The sequence below is a fragment of the Gymnoscopelus microlampas genome (genome assembly GCF_963454915.1).
Source record: "Gymnoscopelus microlampas genome assembly, chromosome: 20".
Taxonomy (NCBI): Eukaryota; Metazoa; Chordata; class Actinopteri; order Myctophiformes; family Myctophidae; genus Gymnoscopelus; species Gymnoscopelus microlampas.
This window is the reverse complement of record NC_139957.1, coordinates 10,081,489-10,100,845: the sequence shown is the minus strand read 5'-3', so window position 1 is coordinate 10,100,845 and position 19,357 is coordinate 10,081,489. Positions and strand designations below refer to the sequence as shown.

General features: G+C 44.7%; 1 protein-coding gene across 1 annotated transcript in view; it reads left to right on the top strand.

Annotated features, from left to right (window-relative positions):
• The window catches only part of daam2 (dishevelled associated activator of morphogenesis 2), a 141,227-nt gene that overhangs the window by 87,814 nt on the left and 34,056 nt on the right, over positions 1–19,357 (top strand). Inside the window, exons 5-11 of the mRNA XM_084045757.1 lie at positions 3,401–3,495; positions 13,517–13,850; positions 15,048–15,158; positions 15,453–15,556; positions 16,081–16,147; positions 16,319–16,436; positions 17,350–17,488. Of these exons, the coding sequence (XP_083901883.1) occupies positions 3,401–3,495; positions 13,517–13,850; positions 15,048–15,158; positions 15,453–15,556; positions 16,081–16,147; positions 16,319–16,436; positions 17,350–17,488 (968 nt within the window). The remainder of the gene's footprint in view (positions 1–3,400; positions 3,496–13,516; positions 13,851–15,047; positions 15,159–15,452; positions 15,557–16,080; positions 16,148–16,318; positions 16,437–17,349; positions 17,489–19,357) is intronic.

Here is a 19,357-nt window from a genome sequence, read left to right as displayed (position 1 = left end):
GGTTCCCAAACGTTTTAGCTCACGACCCAAAAGAGAAATTAGATGTTTGACCCGGGACCCAAACTAGTGAAAATAGCAGATCTACAAGCTCACAACGCGTCGATTTGCGCCGCGTTGTGAGCTTGTACATCTGCTATTTTCACTACTTCTTAAACGAAATGATTTGATTTTCTTTATTTTCTTCATAAAATACTTTTGAGAAAAGAAAAAATAACCTTTAAAAGTCTTTTGAAATTATTATTATTTATTTCTTTATGTAGGAAACAAAACAGAAAAAAATGGTCTGCGACCCGAACATGGGTCCCGACCCACTGTTTGGGAAACAGTGGGTCTAGACAGTATCTTGACAGTGAAAGTTTTGGAAGGCCCTGTTGCTCCACAGTGACCTCACATCTTGGCTCCCAGGACCGCACAGTGAGCGAGCTCCAGGGAGAGGAGAGGAGAGCCCCTCCACGGTAGCTCGGTTATTGGATGAGATCATCCTCGCCTTGCCGCCTGGAGAGATTACAAGCAGTTCCTTGATGCTCATTCATAAAAACCCCTGTCAGAACACTGGAGATATTGTTGGCCACACCGTGTGATGGTTCAAACGTTAGCCTCCTGATTCTGACAGGTTTCTGTAGCCCTGCCGAGACCAAGCTAGCATGCTTGTACCTCGAGCTCTTGCTGGCCTATAACAGAATGTGAAAGACTAGCATATGTCTTGAGCAGTGTTGCCATGTCCATTTATTATAAGCAGACTTCTTCTGCTTTTTCTTAAAGTTGCTTGTAAATATTGGTAGTTGCGGGTTGCATTTTTTTGGGCTTGTTTCTAAAGTGTACTTGCTTATTTGGGCTTGCTTTAAAAAATGATTTATTATTTAAACCAGTGGTTGTCAAATATTTTCATGTCATGGACTCCCAAATTTATATGTATACTCCCTAAACCTCATTTGAAAATGTTTTGTGCCAGGGAGCCCCGTACCAGATTTGTGCTGTTAGAATGTTTCAAAAAATCTTCCAAATATTTCACATTTAATTTCAGCATGTACAGTAGGTTGGCTACTTTCAAATAGCCGACATTTAGCCTGTATAGTTTTAAAGTACTATAGCCTATAGTTGCTTATTTTAGGCTTGTTTTCATAGACCTGGTTGCTTATTTCTCACACAATATGGCAACACTGGTCTTGAGATGCATCTAGAGCAGAGTTAACATTTTTGTCAGGTTTTGGGTTTAGCTTTGCTGATTCACTTTGTGTAAGATCTTTCTTTAAAACTGTGCTGTTCAACATCCTTTGTCATTCATTAAAAGGTGCAGAGTTCTGTTTTTGCTCTTCACCAGCAGGCCTGGTCCATGTACGAATTTGATAGTGTTGGTTGAGTTATTGTCCCCTTATTTAACATCACATCAACGGTTAGCTTGAAGACAGGCATTCTCTAGTTGGAGGTCACTGAAGTACATGTTGCCGGTTTATCAACTGGATAACAGTATCCTCATGTGCATCTTGGCCACAGGTTAGCACAAGCATACAAAAAACAGATGTAGTGAAGAGCGACTTGGCTAGACTTGTTGATATGGTGAACTGGCTCACAGCGTGAGCGAACCATCTATGATCCCCAGCACTTGCTGTGTCCAGCTTCCCATCGAGTATGAACATATTCATTTAGAAAAATAGGAGCCAGAGCGTTTACTTCTTGGCAAGTGGACCTGGAACCATCTGGACATGAGGCTAAATCGACACGATGGATGTTTTGACTGCACTGTTGCTAGCTTAAACACTCTCACTCTTTCTCTCTTTCTCTCTCTCTCTCTCTCTCTCTCTCTCTCTCTCTCACACACACACACACACACACACACACACACACACACACACACACACACACACACACACACACACACACACACACACACACACACACACACACACACACACACACACACACACACACACACAAAAGATGATGGTTGGGACTTGGCAGTGAAACGTGGGGTTGTTACAACTTATTCCGAAAAATATGCAGGTTTTTTAGTTTATCTAAAACACCCCACTAAACTCTTACTTACTTTGAATTATTTGAATGACTTCAACAAGCAACTTTGACCCTAGTGTAAGGGGTGCTAGGCGTTGGGAAACAAGGTCATTGGAAAACAATTATTTTAGTTCTTTCAGGCAAATTGACAGGCAGACCCGGTAACTAACATTTTACTGTGCTGCTAAAAACACAGTGGTTGAATCTTTGGCATTTTGGCAGCTTGCTGCCATGGAAAATGCCTGCAGAGGCTAAACAGAAGCCCTGCGCCCCGACTAATGGGAGCAGAGCAGTCCTTTGATGTTGTTGAGGGGAGCCTTTTAAGCGTCGCACAACTGTATTAACGCTCGCACACTGGACTTACGTTTTTTAATGATCTGCCTCATTTGTTGTGGGCTTGATTGGACCTAATTGCCCACGGGTCTTTTTTGGCATGTTGTGTAGCGTCAAACAGCTCTTTAATCGGAAAATAGCATGGAAAGGAGAAGAGAAGCGTGATTTGTGGTGCCTGTGACGTAAACACACTAATAGGACTCTGATCTGTGTTGTGGGGGAAAGATTTCAACACAGCAATCTTACCACTAGGAGAGCAGCATACAGTAGTTGACCTACACAGTAAAACCCTCAGTGTTCATATATCCATTTGCAACTCTGAGGCCCCTGTTTTTCTAGAACTGGTTCCGTTCTAGATACTTGGACCATTGGTTCTTTCACGGAACCGGCCGCGAACCCACCAGTTTAATGCAGAACCAGTTGTAATTGGATGGTGGCATAGCCGAATGGTTAGAGAGCCTGGCCTGGGGAGCAGGAGTCTCCAATTGCTGTAACGCTGTAGTATGATCAAGTAGGACGTTGATAAACAAGCATATGACACAGTCATATTATACCAGGTTGCTTATTTCTCTCACTAAACATGGCAACGTTTTTAGATCCCATATTCTGAGAGGACATTGAGCAACAGCGCCACTTACCATAGAGTTACATACAGTGGCCGAACACAGCATTGTGGGTCGTCTTTAGATCCCATATTCTGAGAGGACATTGAGCCCTCATTGGCTAAAGGCCCAGCCAATGAGGAAAAAGTGGCGCAAAAGTCACGACTAGCGAGTGTAGATGTAGACCAGGTTGCAACCTGGTAAAAAAAAACACAAAAAGTTAAGTAAGAGGTTTCTGCCTGACAGCAACAATATGCTACAGTAGGTACATATTCCTACCGGTGCCCCTGACTAACTAAAGGTACTATGGCATTACAACTGGAGTTGGTCTCCGAGTCCTGCATGACGGCTGCTCTCTGGCCCTTTTAGGATGGGTTGAATGCAGAGGACAAAAAAAAAGTCAAATCGAATGTTATTATCATCATAAACTGCATCAGCGTGTGGTGTCTCTACAGATGCAGACTCTGTTCGCGTTTGATGAGGAGGAAATGGATATGCGGAACAAGGTGGTGGAAGACCTGAAGACGGCGCTTCGGACTCAGCCAATGAGGTAAGGACATGATGGCCATACACCGTGAGGGTTCATATAACGGCTCCATTTTGTTCAATTTTGTGCACAAATCATCTCTCTCGGGTGGAAACCTCATGTCCAATTCTGTTTTCAGAATTCAAATTGAAAAGTAGCAAAAGTAGCAGATCCACAAGCTCGAAACGCGTCGCTTCGCGCCGCGTTTCGCGCCGCGTTTCGAGCTTGTCGATCTGCTACTTTTGCTACTTTTGTGTGACGCCGTATGATCAAGTAGGGTAGGCCGCCAATTTACGGAAAAAAAATGTTTGTTGAAAAAAGTTAGAATATGGAGATGAGAGGTTTCTGCCCGACAGCAACTTAATGGATGAATCAACACTGAGGATTTTACTGTGTGGCTACCATTGACGACACAGAGGTCATGTCCTTAGTATTTTCTCTGCGGATTTTAGCCATCCGAGGTTCTGTTCCTGCTGTTTTGACTACATGTTTTATGAATCCCCAAGTCATTTTTCATTTCATGTATCAACCGTGTCAGATGTTTTTTTTACTATATTGTTTTGAACACATGAGCCAAATTGTTAACTATCTGTGTTGACAGTTTGGATATTAAGCAACCACTGTGTTGTTTATTCCCCCCCCCCCTACACACACACACACGCATACGCATACGCACACACGCGCACACACACACACGCACGCACGCACGCACGCACGCACGCACACACACACACACACACACATACATACATGGCTGGATGATTACTGTTGCTCTCAAAGTGCATGAGAATGCATATTTTTACAGTATACTATAGTCTTGGGGTTGGGTGTGGGAGTAGGCTGAGACTTCAATATGTTTCTACAATCCTGGCTACAGCCCCGGGGTAAGAGTTCAATGCACAGCTGATGTCTGTTACAGTAGTTATTCTCAACCTAATTAATTCCAAGGACCCCCAGTTTGATGTGTATTTGGGCCATGGATTTACGTATGTTTTGTATCTCTGGGACCCCAATCTACACGGTAAAATACCCCCCCAAAAAACAACTAATTGACCCGTAAGTGTCCATTTGGTTCCATTCCTACACTCTGAGTTACGGACCCATAAAGGTGCGTTTTGGTCTTAACAATCAATAATTTAGCTGGGGACCCCCTGGAACCCCCTCAAGGACCTCTGGAGTTTCCGGAACCAAACGTTGAGAACCACTGTCTCACCAGCATCTGTTTCTTTGATTCATTCCTACCATTTGGCTTAATGGGGGTAACGTTACACTTAACAGTTTGTAATGTACGAGAATGAATAATCATCCATGAAGGCTGTCTCTTCTCGTCTCACCACAATTACAAAAGAAAATAACTTTTTAATCATCAAATTGAACTGAGACCCCTTGACCGCATCAAGACACACGCTCCCACTGCCCCCCCCCCCCCCCCCCCCGCCCTCCGTGGAGCCATCAGCAGCAGCTGCACGACCTCACTCATCAGCCGCAACCAAACAGCCTGCTGATGTATTCTACCTACCCCCGTCAGCGGCTTCTTTGGAGCTGTCCGTAGGCCTCTGCCAACTGTATGATGTAGTGGTCTGGACCGAGGCGGGGGTGTTGAGTTTTCTCTCGGGAAGCAATGAAGTGACAGACTTTTAAGTGCAGAGTGACAAAAACCCAGGAGGGTCTAAAGTGTCTGGGTCGCGTCTGGGCCCTCTGTCTGTGCGTGCGTGCGTGCGTGCGTGCGTGCGTGCGTGCATGCTTATACAGTACGTGCGTGTGTGCGTGCTTATACGTGCGTGCGTACTTATACAGTATGTCTGAGTATCCAAAACCTCCATCGCTGAGAATGTTTTTTTTGTGAGCCTCTAAACATTATGAGGAAGCTGAGATAGCATTTTCTCGTACAACATTTCTGCCCGATTAATCCCACGCTGATATATGCGTCCCTTTATCAAGAAGAGTCTTTAATTTACCACCGTAAGAGTTACTATAATGACCCAATCAATGCAGACCACTGTGCACCTGGTGTCACAGTATAACATTTGCATGCTGTTGCTAACTCATTAGTGCACAGCTGGATGAGCTAAAAAAGGACGGTAATGTTAGTGGCAAGCAGGTGTGGCAAGGGAATATGGCATTGTGGGAACTGCCTAGATAATTTAGTATTTCTTTTGTATTTTAAGCGTTGTCTTTCTTAAATTGGTTACAAGAGGAGAAGAAAAAAGGAGCCAGGTGGTTCTGTGCTTAAGGCCACCCAGCAGTAAGGGAGGCTGTAGGTTTAATGTGTGTGGCTAAAGCCTCTGTTAAGCCTGTCTACACGGGTGAGGGTTTATAGGTCGTCATTTATGTGTGAGTGTCTATGCATTTTCTCCCTTAAAGCCTTTGTGTGTAAGGTGTTTGCATGTGACGTCACGCGTGAAACCTACATGTTATTCTGACACGCCCACATATCTGTTTCCACGTGCGTTTGTGTGTGTGTGTGTGTGTGTATGTGTGTGCTCAGATCTGTCTTTTTTAAGAGAAGCTCGTCTCGGCGGGTTTGTATTTATTCAGTACGGTACGGTACTGCCTCCCCCCCTCCATAATCAGTGGAGATTTACGACTGCTGTTGTTTTGGATGGCCTGAAATGGCTTCTTCCCTCCCTCGCCCGATTTGGCCGGCCAAAGAGACAGCTGCGTTGTGAAGTAAAAAAAAAAAAAAAAAGGGCCCTTGTGCCCTCGGCCCCTTCCAGAAGGCCACAGCACCCAGCCACATGGTGGGCACACAGGGTGCCAAGCGGAGCACACAAAAGCAGCACATTGTCAGCGAGCCGCCCACCGATGTAGCTTCTCTTCGTGTGTACATTTTATGATGAGGCGCTGAATAGGCAGGGCAGCTGTTTACCAGCTCCTTGTGAAAGTGTTTTGGGCTGCAGTGTTCATAAACAAAGCAGGTCATGGTTATGGCACTGTCACTAAACACTGTAATTTTGTCCTGACACCTTCGCTGAAGAACTTTCTGAGTGTCCCTTGTCATTTGATGCATAACTTTTAAGGCTCACAACGGCATGGGGCTGATGGGGCGTGAGCACTTTGGTCTTTGCTCTATTGATGTGTTTTTTATTGATGTCCAATAAAAACAACATCAATATATCAATGTGACCCCAGGATAAGGATTACTGTTTACTGACCAAAAAAGCTTTTTTACAGCATGGCACTGAAGGGGTCAGCAGTCTAGAAAAGCGCTTGGCCCCCTCCAAATGTTGCCCATATTATGGACTATGTATATACAGTGTATGTCCCCAATGCACATTTTGCCCAAATATAGAGTTCCACATGTCTGTACAAGTACTCTGTGTGTCTGGCCTGATATTTCAGATCAGACTTGCGTTGTTCACAAACTGTACACCTAGTAGATTGCAGATGGAAGCCACACCAGTATTAGACCCAATCTGGTTTGATATGTAAGATGGGAATTATACATCCCTCCCCCTGCTCAAAATATATATATTGTTTTTTAAATTGGCTGTGATTTTTACAGCTTATTTCACTTTCATTCCTTGTCAGCAGTTGTTGCTTTGTTTACCGGTGGTCAAATGGGGCTTGAAGTTTCATGTTGGCACTGTGAAGTGCCTCACGTGCACACTGCACACTGCACAGTTTATAATGAGCCTTGGAGGCCCCATATACAAACCTACTACAGGAGTATGGGCCAAGGAAAAAGGCAACCGCAAATGGTACATTACATTTAGCTTCCAAATATTAAAATATTGATTACAGAATACATCAATGAGTGTTTAACTAGTTAGGAACAGCACACGCTGTGTGCTGTGTACTGTGTTACCACACCGATATATCGGTTTGGCCGATATTTTGGCTTTTATTTTACTTATTTGATTGACGTCGGTATCTGCAATTATGCAGCCGATATTTTTTTTCAAAGAAGGCAGATCTACAAGCTCATAACGCGTTGCATTGCGTCACGTTGCGAGCTTGTAGATCAGCTGTTTCTGAAATGTTTTGAATAAAGCTTAAATGGTGGTTAAATAAAAAAAGTTTTTGTAATTTCTATTTTGATATTGCATATAAGTTCATTTATTTATTTCATAAAGAAACTCAATAAAATTGGCGTTTTTCAAATTTCTTAGAAAAGTTGCACTTTTTGGACAAAATATCGGTGAAAACGGCGGTTATCAGTGGTCTACTAGGACTCTCCAAAATTCCGGCATCGGACAAAATACATCGTTAGTCAGGTCATGTTCCTCTGCGACAGTGGGTGTGGTCAGACATGGAGGGGACGGGGAAAGACCAGGGAAGGAAATACACCAAGAAAAGCAGGAAATGGTGCATCATTGTAGATTTTCACTATGTTTGCACCCCACCATTGTACAACAAAGATACAGGTTTAAGTGGTTAATAAGACTAATCGATTTAGTTCATTACAACGAATGTCGATTCGTTGATATATAAGAAAAAGAAAAAAAGAAACCTGCTATTTGATTATTTGATTAACCTACATGAGCAAAATTAAGTCGGTAATTGGTTCAAAATAACGGTTTCGACATTTTCGGTTGATTGCCCACGCAGTCCTAGAGCATCATTGGAGGTCGCAGAGTCCACGCTGGCCCAGAATCCACTGGAATCCCGGGTCCGTGTCAGTAGAGCATCACAATCCTTCCTCGGAAGGCTCTTTGGACGCGACTCCCGCGCAGCGGTTCCAGCAAGAATATTGACTCGAGTTGAGTCACCCTCCCGCCTCCTCAGAAGAGGGCTTGTGTCAATAGCCCTCTGGAAGGTCCAAGTTTCCCTCCGCCATATGCAAATATTATCCCTCAAAACAGTGTGCCGCCGGATGTTTCAAAGGTTCCGCTCGACAGAGAGTGAACTTTATATCTGTTTTCACATATTACCGAATACATTAGTGCGGGAACTGAATATCGCACCTTTAAAGAGCGTTGGATCGGACGGGTGTTTTCGGTTCCCTCGCGGTGCTGATTTCTCCCCCCGGCAGCACTGTGGTATTTAGCATTCGAGGGAAAATAGAAGGAAAGTGAGGGAGAGGAGGGGCGCTAAGCAGGGCTTGAGGAGAGATCGGGGTTGTCGTCGAGGGAGGTTTGTGTTGGAACAGCAATAAAGGGATGCTGAGAGGGAGAGATAGAAAGACAGAGTGGAGCTTCCCCTCAAAACCCCCACCCCTCCAAAACACTTTGAGCTTCCCATGTAATTACACACACATCCTCTTTGGACCATATTACAGAGAGACAGACAAATAAAAAAAACTGTCAAGCTTAATGAAAAGTAGAAAGACAATGAAGGAGAACAAAAAAAACAGAATGAGGCAAATGGAAAATGTATGTTAGTAAGTATACAGTATTGACGTTGATATACGAGTGCATTCAAGTTTTAGTATTCTTTTTGACGATGCCTCTCAAAGGAGGATTTTGTGATGCAACAGCGCATTGTCAGAAATGATTTATTAACCATCATTACATGAATAAATACATTTCCGGTGCCTATGTCATTTTGGGGTGAATGTGGGGGGTCCAAGGGTGATAGAAATTGTGTTTAGTAGTGTTTAGAGAAGTGTGGAATGGTTATTGTGAAAGTATACCAGTGAAAGATTTAATCAAAAGACAACTTTTGTGTAATTTAACAAGTTACACAGTATGGCTTTAACTACAAGGCACAGGAGCCATTATGGACACACCAGGGGCCAAGGTGCACGCACGAACGCACGTACACACTCACACACATGCACCCGCACATGCACGCGCACACACACAGGCACACACACACACACACACACACACACACAGGCACAATGCTCCCCATGGATTTGACCATAAACTGACACTATTGGCTTTGTGGAATGATGTACTACATACACTACAGATGGGGTACATGTGCAACTTGGCCAAGGGTGAGATTTGTGTGTGTGTGTGCGGCGTGCGTGCGTGTGTGTGCGTGTAGCCTTTTGTTCAGACCGTTGTTCATAAGCTGCAGAATTACAGCGTGGCCTCACATCACGGAAGATTTATTGTAGTGAGAGCTGTGGCCGTATCGCATGACTCATCCAAGTACCACCGACACCTCCGTTTTAAACGGCATTCACCACTTAAAACCCCATATGGTTGACCGGAGTCCCTCAGGGCTCTATGCTAGTATGTTTTCTGTTATTGTGGGGAAAGCTTTTCGCTGAAAATAGCCGATCGACACACTCACAGAAAGCTTTCCCCACAATACGGATGCTGGGGTTTAAGAGGTTCAGCTGCCTCTCTGAAGCGCTATCTGGGCCTTTTTATAGTAGAACTGTGTGTGTGGGTGCTTGTATTACTACTTGTGAGGGACAAATGTCCCCACAACTAATAGTAGAATTTGACAAATAGACATTGTGAGGACACACAGAGAAATGGGTTGTTTCATGGTTAGATTCAGGTTATGATTAGGCATTTAGAGGGTAGATTTAGCCTTTGGGGTTTGATTTATAATACTTAGTTGCGTGACAGTGTCGTGCACCAAAAAAAAATGCTGATCTACAAGCTCACAACGCGTACATAATTTTTTCTTTTTTAAATTTGTAAAATCACATTCCTAAATGTCCTCATAGGTATAGTAATACAAACGTGTGTGTGTGTGTGTGTGTGTGTGTGTGTGTATGTGTGTGTGTGTGCGCTCATACAGTATGCACATTATGCCCACATACACGTGTGTGGTTAAGCTTTGAGGTGCGGACAAAGTCCCAACCAGGGTCATCCACAGTTCAAGGAAGCTTTACATGTTTGAATGGGTCAAACGTGAACCTTGAGCGAGGCCGGCCGGTTGGAAATAAGAAAAATAGCTAGAATAGCTGATCTACAAGCTCACTCAGGTCTGGTGATGCCAACCTCCTGGTGGTCCTCACATCAAAGCTGCCCTGTTCAAAACCACCCTCAAAAAACAACCTCTTCAGACTCACATTCCTCACCTAATTCTAATCCCCCTTTTAATGATTTAGTTTCTTAGTTTTTAGCCTTTTAACTAGTTTTTCCTTAATCAAGTTGTTTATCTTTGTTCTGTTTTGTGAAGCCACTTTGCATACAGAGCAAAGCGCTATGTACAGTAAATAGGATGTTATTAATCAGGTCCTGAGAAGACGACTCCAACACTACAGTAGTTCCTCGTAAGATTTCTCGACCTGTTGAAATCAATGGAAAGTGTGATCGCTGAACTGAATTTACTATAATCGTTGATGGTTTTTCGTGATAACGAACAGATGCTCCAAGACATGAGACAACTGCGTTGTGTGAGTCTGCAGACCTCAGCGTTCTGTTTGAACTCATCCGTATACAGTACCTCCTCCAGTTGATGTCTCCTTTGACGGCGCTTGGCCCCCAACTCAACACACACGCTGTAGAGTCATTTTCACTGCTCTGTCGTTATTGTTTAGTCTCATCCCATTCTCGGTCGTGCTCCTCTCTTGTGTGTGTGTGTGTGTGTGTGTGTGTGTGTGTGCATTTACATGTTTCTTTTTTTCCCCTTCCCATTTTCTAAGGGAGGGTTGGCTAGGCCCTCGGCATTGTTCAGCGCCGCCTGAACTCATATTGTATGCAGCGGTCGTCTAAAGCTCTCGCCGTCTTGAACGCAACCCCCGTGGGGTTTTAAAACTATGCGACGGCTGTTCCAAAAACAAAATCGCTGCACGCCACTCGACCGAGCGTGAATGTCAGTGGAAAAGGGCGAGGAGAGAGAGAGAGAGAGAGAGAGAGAGAGAGAGAACGTTTGGTAGCAAAGAGGAGATGGGATCAGTCCAAGTGCTCACTGGAGGAGAGAACGTGAGATTAAGGTATAAGGGATGACAAAGGTGTGGGGAGTGAAATAGTGGCATAGAGTGGAACAGGAGGAGAGTTGGATGGCAGCTTACACACAGGCTTTGGTTTACAATAGTGGGGATTATCCTTTGAGCAGCTACGCACTGCCAATATGTGTATCATTTGCATATACATGCATCAAAATCCCATGATGTGTGCTCGTGCAAGTATATGCGGACGCAGGGCTGTGTGTGCGTTCTGCACGGCGAGCGTGTGTTTCTACCGAGCTGTCAGCAAACCAATGGAGCATGACATCCATGGCAGCAAGCGAAGCCTTGAAGCTGGTTCGCCCTCTTTTTTGAAGACATATTCCAAGATCAACTCTCCCATCTCCCCACTCTCTCCATACATTAATCATTATACTGCTCGGCTTCTTAATTCCTCTTCCCAAAAGGAGTTATATCTCTGCGGTGGATTGTGAGTCTGGGAATTGAATGGACGATCGATCGATCGATAACAGTTCTTCTTCACAAGCCAAACGATTAACTTTAACGCTTGGATGCGGTGTGACTTGCGGAGAAAAAGGGCAGATCGACAAGCTCACAACGCGTCGCAGCGCGACGCGTTGTAAGCTTGTCGATCGGCTATTTTCAGCGGAAGCCTTCCCCACAATAACAGAAAAGACACTAATATAGAGCCCTCAGGGACTCTGGTGAACCATTATGGGGTTTAAGTGGTTAATGATGAGTTTGAGACCTCATTCATTAGTGTGGCAAACAATGGAATAGTGTCTGAGGTTAACCACGTATACCATCTTCACAGATTCTTGAAAATCTTTGTAAACCATTGTACATTTTTTGAAAATCTTCGCCTATGCCTCAGAATAGGGGCGCCAGGTTTGAGAGTGGTTACACCAAAGGAGCACTTCATGAGAGATTTCTCTACACGCGCGCATGTGTTCATGATCTATCAAGGAAGTGTGTGTGTGTGTGTGTGTGTGTGTGTGTGTGTGTGTGTGTGTGTGTGTGTGTGTGTGCATGCACACACAAAATACAGGATGACCTCCATGGTTTCATATAATGTAGGCATTTGGGAGACTCAGGGGTGAACTGTGTTTGTATGTGTTTGTATGTGTGTGTGTGTCCGAACCATGTGCATACCTCTATGACGGTAGTCTGAATATCTGACTGTGACCGATCGTGTACAGTACAAGCAAGGGAACAAGCCCTGGATGGAGATGTATGGGATAATAACTGAATCTATTACGTATTATACATATGTTCAAGGCAGGCCTGTTTGTTTGTTTTTCAATGCCTCTTGAAGGGAGCCAAGTAAGCGCGGTTGAAGGGGATGGAACTTGGACCGCGCTCCTCTGGCTGTGTCAACAACAATGTTCAAAATCTGTTAAAGACAAATGGCAGTAAATCTCGCTTATTTTTGTCTTTCTCTTTTTTTTCTTCCTCTATCTCTTGCACTTCCACTTTCTCTCTCTCTCTCTCTCTCTCTCTCTCTCTCTCTCTCTCTCTCTCTCTCTCTCTCTCTCTCTCTCTCTCTCTCTCTCTCTCTCTCTCTCTCTCCGTTTCCTCCTCCTCTGTTTCTGTCTTACAAGCTCAACATTGTTTGAAATAATTCATGAGCCCTATCAAGAATCTTCATGGGTGGGAAGCTCATTTTCCTAGTCCTAGGTCGTGCCAACTGGGTGTCAATACCCAACTGTGTTTACATGTACTGACAGCCTTTCGATCAGTGAGCGCTGTTCCCTGCTGGAGGGGTTAATTACTTGCCATGGTAACTAGCTGAACTAACTAACTTTGCCATCAAGAAAGTGACAAAGGAGGTTATTGGAAGGCATTGTGACAGCACATTATGGCTGTTTGATCATTGTTTTTTGACCGTAAAGACGTGCAATGCTAGGGTCCACCAACCCACACATTGCTGATCAATATACAACAGTTTGATGGAATAATTTAATGAATGAATTGTGCTGGAACTTGCATGCATTGTTTTTACTACACTCCAGTCTTATTGTTGAACTTTGAGATTTATGTAAATATTGCTACAGAGCGTCATTTCTTTTTTGTGGTGTTCATGGCCTTAAAACCCAAACCCAATGACAGCAGTGTTCGGCACGGCTGCAGTTGGCACACAGTTTTCGGCAACTGCGGCAGTGTGGCTGACCTTTTGTTCGAATGTGACCCTTACAGATCTATTCCAATTCCATATGTGTACATGTCGTACTTTACTAAATCTGTACTTTTAAATGTACTTATATGTATATTTTGTACCTTCCCTAGGTTTGTCACGCGCTTCATCGAGCTGGACGGCCTCACCTGCCTGCTCAACTTCCTGCGCAGCATGGACTACGAGACGTCGGAGAGCCGCGTGCACACCTCGGTCATCGGCTGCATCAAGGCCCTGATGAACAACTCGCAGGGGCGCGCGCACGTGCTGGCCCACCCGCAGAGCATCAACACCATCTCCCAGAGCCTGCGGACGGAGAACATCAAGACCAAAGTGGCCGTGCTGGAGATCCTGGGAGCGGTGTGCCTGGTGCCCGACGGCCACAAGAAGGTGCTGCAAGCCATGGCCCACTACCAGAAGTACGCCGCCGAAAGGACTCGCTTCCAGGTGAGCAGTGGTGGAAAAAGTACTCAAATTCTTTACTTAAGTAAAAGTACCAATACTGCAATAGAAATACTCTGTTACAAGTAGAAGTCCAGAATTCTAAATTTACTTGAGTAAAAGTACAAAAGTATTGGCATCAAAATGTACTTAAAGTACCAAAAGTAAAAGTACTAAAATGTTTGAAAATAGCAGATCTACAAGCCCCTATCACACAAAGATTTGGCAGCCCCCCTGCAGTATCTCTGAGGACCCTCTAGGGGTCCCGGACCCCCTGTTGAAGACCTGTGGTGTAGAGAGTTTGTAATATATGGATGGCATTTTGTGCTACTACGCAGCTAAATCACAGTGTTAATCATCTCTCATAGAGTAAAATGCATAAATCTTTGCACTCGGAGCCACATGTAATAGCCACATGTTGTTCCTCCTAATAGAGCTGTTTGTATTGTTTATGAGAACCGAGGACCTACATTACAGGGTGTCACTGCTGAGAACACCAGGCACACAGAGTTCAGGGGAAAGGGCAGACATGGTATTTGAGGGTGACGCTCCAGAGCAAAGAAAGGATAAATCATGTTACGGGCCCATTTTGATAAGCATATAGGAGAGGCCTTGCCGAAATGCTCATACTTAAACTCACAGAGATGAGGTCAAGTCAACAGATAGGCAATATTAAAGGTACATAGGGACGTCCATAGTTATGCAGCACGCAGGGTGGAGTGCGTGAATGTGTGTGTGGGGGGGGGCTTAAGCAGCTAGCAGGACTGTGTCAACAAGCTAACTCTCACAAGTCCCCAAGGGTGTGCAGTAAATCATGCCACTTCAAGCTAAGCTAACAACACAGGCACTGAGTGATTCAGAACTTATGGGCCTTTTAACATTGGTTTGTGTTATGCTCAAGGCGCGAAAATGTGGCTAAGGTCAGTAGGAGACGGGGCGACGGGCTGAGGAGGCGTGAGAGACATTGGCTTAATTAACTGTGTGTGTAGTACAAAATCATTATTATAACATTACCATGTTAGGACATTGACAAAGACTTCTTATACTGTTTTAATTCAACCCTCACCGCTTTTATTGTTCAGAATCAGTAGCATGTTTCTATAGCATGCAAACTATAACCCCTTTACTAGCCAGTAGCCACTGATAATTGTTGCAGGCAAATAGTCTAACTTGCCAACTGTCTGTCTCTCCTTTCCTACCTAGACGCTACTGAATGAGCTGGACAGGAGTACAGGCCGCTACAGAGATGAAGTCAACCTGAAGACTGCCATCATGTCCTTCATCAATGCTGTGCTCAATGCTGGCGCTGGGGAGGTGAGACCCGAACGCCACAAAGGGCCTTTAAAGCCCAGGTCAGACGATTTCCGAGACTAATCATTTCTTACGACGGTGGCGAAAATAGCTGAACTACAAGCTCACAATGCATCATGGATGCGACCCGTTGTGAGCTTGTTACGACCTTTCCATGTAAATTAGGAAAACACACTGTTGTGATATACGTATACTGTGAAAATATTTTTGAATTTGTGCTTCGAATAAGCTGGAAAAATGCAGTTCTAGTGCGATTGGATTTTTTAATCTCTCTTTGTCCATCGTATCATATCCAAGGACAATCTGGAGTTCCGGCTCCATCTAAGGTATGAGTTCCTGATGTTGGGCATCCAGCCGGTGATTGATAAGCTGAGGGAGCACGAGAACTCCACCCTGGACAGGTGAGTGGCTGCTGACCAAACATCTACACTGGTTCTCAAACAGTGGGTCGGGACCCATCTTTGGGTCGCGGACCAATTTTTATGGGTCACGAGTAAATAAGGTTTAATATATTTAAAAAAATATATATTACTTTAAAAGTTTAAACAAAAAAATCTCAACTTATCATGAATTATAAAAAGAAATACGTTAATAAATAAAATGAAAAAATAGAATTACCATGAATACATTAAAAAAAAGTTGAAGAAGTAGTGACATATTAATGGATAAAGTGATAAAGTGATAAAAATGATTGTGATGTTATTGCTATGTTAACTGCTTTGTTAACCCCCCCCCCCCCAAGGATGTTAACTGCTTTGTTAACCCCCCCCCCCCCCCCCAAGGACCCCTGGATCCCACTTTGAGAACCACTGCAGCCTGCTGTAGAACTTATTAGTTTTAGAACACGGCATCATGCATTTGGACTCAAAAAGACCAAAATGCAGGGAACCGTTCCTTCTGATCACAAAATGTCTTCTCTCTGTAGGCATCTGGACTTCTTTGAAATGGTGCGAAATGAAGATGACTCCGAACTGGCCAAACGGTTCGATACGGTAAGTGGGTCACTCCACTATTTCCGTAGACAAGCTATTTTGTTTTGTTGTCATAGTGATGTCATGAGTTGGTACTAATTAAATGAATACTAAGCCTGTCTTCCAGCATGTCTTGTTACCTACATATCGTCTCTGTCGGGTGGAAACCTATCTCTGAATCTCTTTCAACAGGCCCACGTGGACACCAAGAGTGCCGGTGCCATGTTTGAGCTGGTCAAGAAGAAGCTGAACCACACAGATGCCTACCCATACCTCCTCTCCATCCTCCAGCACTGCCTACAGATGCCCTGTGAGTATAGCCCAGTTATCACATTTAACCAGTGGTTGGAAAGGTACTCACATTTGCAATGTAGAAATACTATGTTACAAGTAAATGTCTGGTATTCAAAACTCACTTGAGTAAAAGTACAGGTATCAAAATGTTCTTAAATTACCAAAAGTAGAAAGTACTCATTATGCAGAATGTCCCGTTTCACAAGTTTTCAAATGTCTTAAAAAAAATAGCAGATCTACAAGCTCACAATACGTCGCATCGCGACGCATTGTGAGCTTGTAGAGCGGCTATTTCCAAATGACCAAAATGTACATAGGGCTGAAGCGGTTAATGTATGCTTTGTAATGATCAAAATCTACAAAGTAACTAGTAACTAAAAATTCACCACCACTGCATTTAACCTTGCCATGAGTAGTGGGCATCCCTCCAAATTATTGGTAGACTCTGTATTCCCTCAAAAGGCGAAAGATGAATGGCTACGATGGCCTCTAAGGCCGAAAAGCATTTACTACCCGACTGGTCGGATGTCAGGTTTTGCCTCTGCAGCCCGCCGTTTCTGTGTACCGTAAAACGCACAGATCTTATTTATGATGCAACACAATACTATATCAAAGAGACGTAATAACCTGCGCGTGAAAAATATATGCGGCTTGACAGTAATAACTACGACTTACAGCAATACGATCCAGGGCTTTATGATTGGGTTCAATCACGAGTGCCTGGAGTTTTATTGGTCTGTTGGCAGTCGAGCATTTATTACAGCCTTCAGCGTGGGCACACATTTGCTCGGTGCGTTTTCTGCAGACGTATAGTGTAACATGCAGGATGCATGGGTTAAAGCAAAATAAAATCTCAGGACTGAAGAATTGTGTCTGTTAATCCACAAGGATGTCTTCACGGTGTGTCTTTCCTTCTCTCCGTGCCCCAGATAAGCGTGGCGGGGGAAGCCTGCAGCACTGGCAGCTGCTTGACAGGATCCTCCAGCAGATCGTGCTGCAGGACGACAAGGGCGAGGACCCCGACGTGGCCCCCCTGGACAACTTCAGCGTCAAGAACATCATTCGCATGTAAGCGACCCCAATGCCTTCTTCCTAGCCGATTAGCGCCGGGAAGTCGAGTGCAGTCACGTGAACGTCTTAATTTGGCGTAAGGTTGAGTATTTACGAAGCATCTTAGCAAAGCGATCTAGGTGCGACCAGACGTGGTTCCTCTCAGACCGTTATGGAAGAATGACCCAGGTCACAATGACCTGGTAAATGATCCTAGTCAGCACTCCTGCTCCCAATAGTACATCCCCACGTGCTCTTTTAAAAATCCCTCGGTAGCCGTAAATAGACTCTGATTTCGGGGGAAGATCCGTGTAATTCAGCAGGCGTATCCTCTTAGCGTCACTTTTCACCGAGATCAAAGGCAAGGCCGGATGTCAACAACATGCACTTTTATGTCTGCGTGATTTGAGGCGCAGCTGGACCTGCAGAAGAGCACTGGAATATCATGAGTCATGCCTCAGGGTTTTAGTGTAGGCCACAGCAAAAGGAAACCAGCACCACCTAGTATATGCGATAATACCCTCTTAAACATCCCAGGTCTGTCTGTAGGAGTAGCCCAGCTCTTTTTTTTTGCTCTTGGTCTGTGACTGCTGAGCGGACAACGTGATTGGACAGCGTTAGAGGGGGGGGGGGGGGGACTGGAGCGGCAGCAGGGCATCGTGGGCCGAATTGCAGGAAGCTGCGCGCTGTGGGTGAATCGGCATGAAAGTGGAAGGTGGAGATCAAAAGGAAATAGCTCTAATCGCGTTATTATAGCTGAGTGCGATGGCCAAGTCAGCCATGTTCAGGTGCACTGAAGCGGTCATTCGGTTTGACGCAGTAGGAAGACATTGAGAAATATATTTAGTTCATGGAGCAAGAAAAAGACATTTTGTTGCTTGACTTGGAAATCTTTTTTTTTCCTTTCTCCACACTGGCAAGCATGTGCTAGTCAAATTCTTGACTAGAGAGATTCTTTTTCAAATGGTCAGTGACATTTGTTTGTTTTTTGAGGCCTGGGTTTCAATGAATCTCGCAAGAAGATTTGGACCAGCCAGCGTTCCGCAGTCACAGTCTGTGGTGCGCTATGAGCGTGAGCAGTGTTAAAAGATGGTATTCAGAGCTTTCTCCACAAATTCCCCATTCTCCCACTGCCTTCAATGACCTTCTCTCTCTCTCTCTCTCTCCCTCTCTCTCTCTCTCTCTTCCACTGTTTGTGTAAACTGAGTCAAACTGTACCAGTTTTCCTCAGTTTTTCTTTCTGCCTTTCTGCTGTCATTCTTTTCTCTCACCCCCTCACTTTCACCATCTTTCGCCTGTGTTATTCTCCGCAGTTGTGTCATTCCTAAACCAAGCTTCAGCTCAGTGATTAATGTGTTTAGTCTCGCCGGTGAAAGCACCATAAAGCATAGTAGTGGGCAAAACCTCGGCACGACAGCCAGCCCCCCCCCTATTCAGCCACTATTGTTTGTGTAATCAGCACACTTTAGCGTAATTCTTTCCAGTAGCAAACAGAGAGCGCACGCTTTGGACGTGACATCCAAGACCAGCGTCCATTACCATCAATTGCAGATCCATTACGGCAGTCGAAACCGATCCCCTCTCTTTACGTTAATGCCAAAGGGCTTGTTGCGTTTCCATAAACCCTCTTATAGTAAATTGCTGGAAAAAGAGCCCCATAAACTGAGATTTCCTCGCGTTTTGGCCGCGCGCCCTCGCTGTAAGGTTGGGAACCGGGCTCACGCGGGGTAAAATGTTTGTCTCGTGCCGTGGCGGGCTCGGGCAGAGACGCTGTTAAAACAAATGCGGGACGGAGTCGTTAATCATCTGAGGTCGGCGTGGCGACGGCTCTGACCACTCGCTCGCTCGCCTGACCTGGAATTAACACTCCTCTTTAAAAGGTTTTAT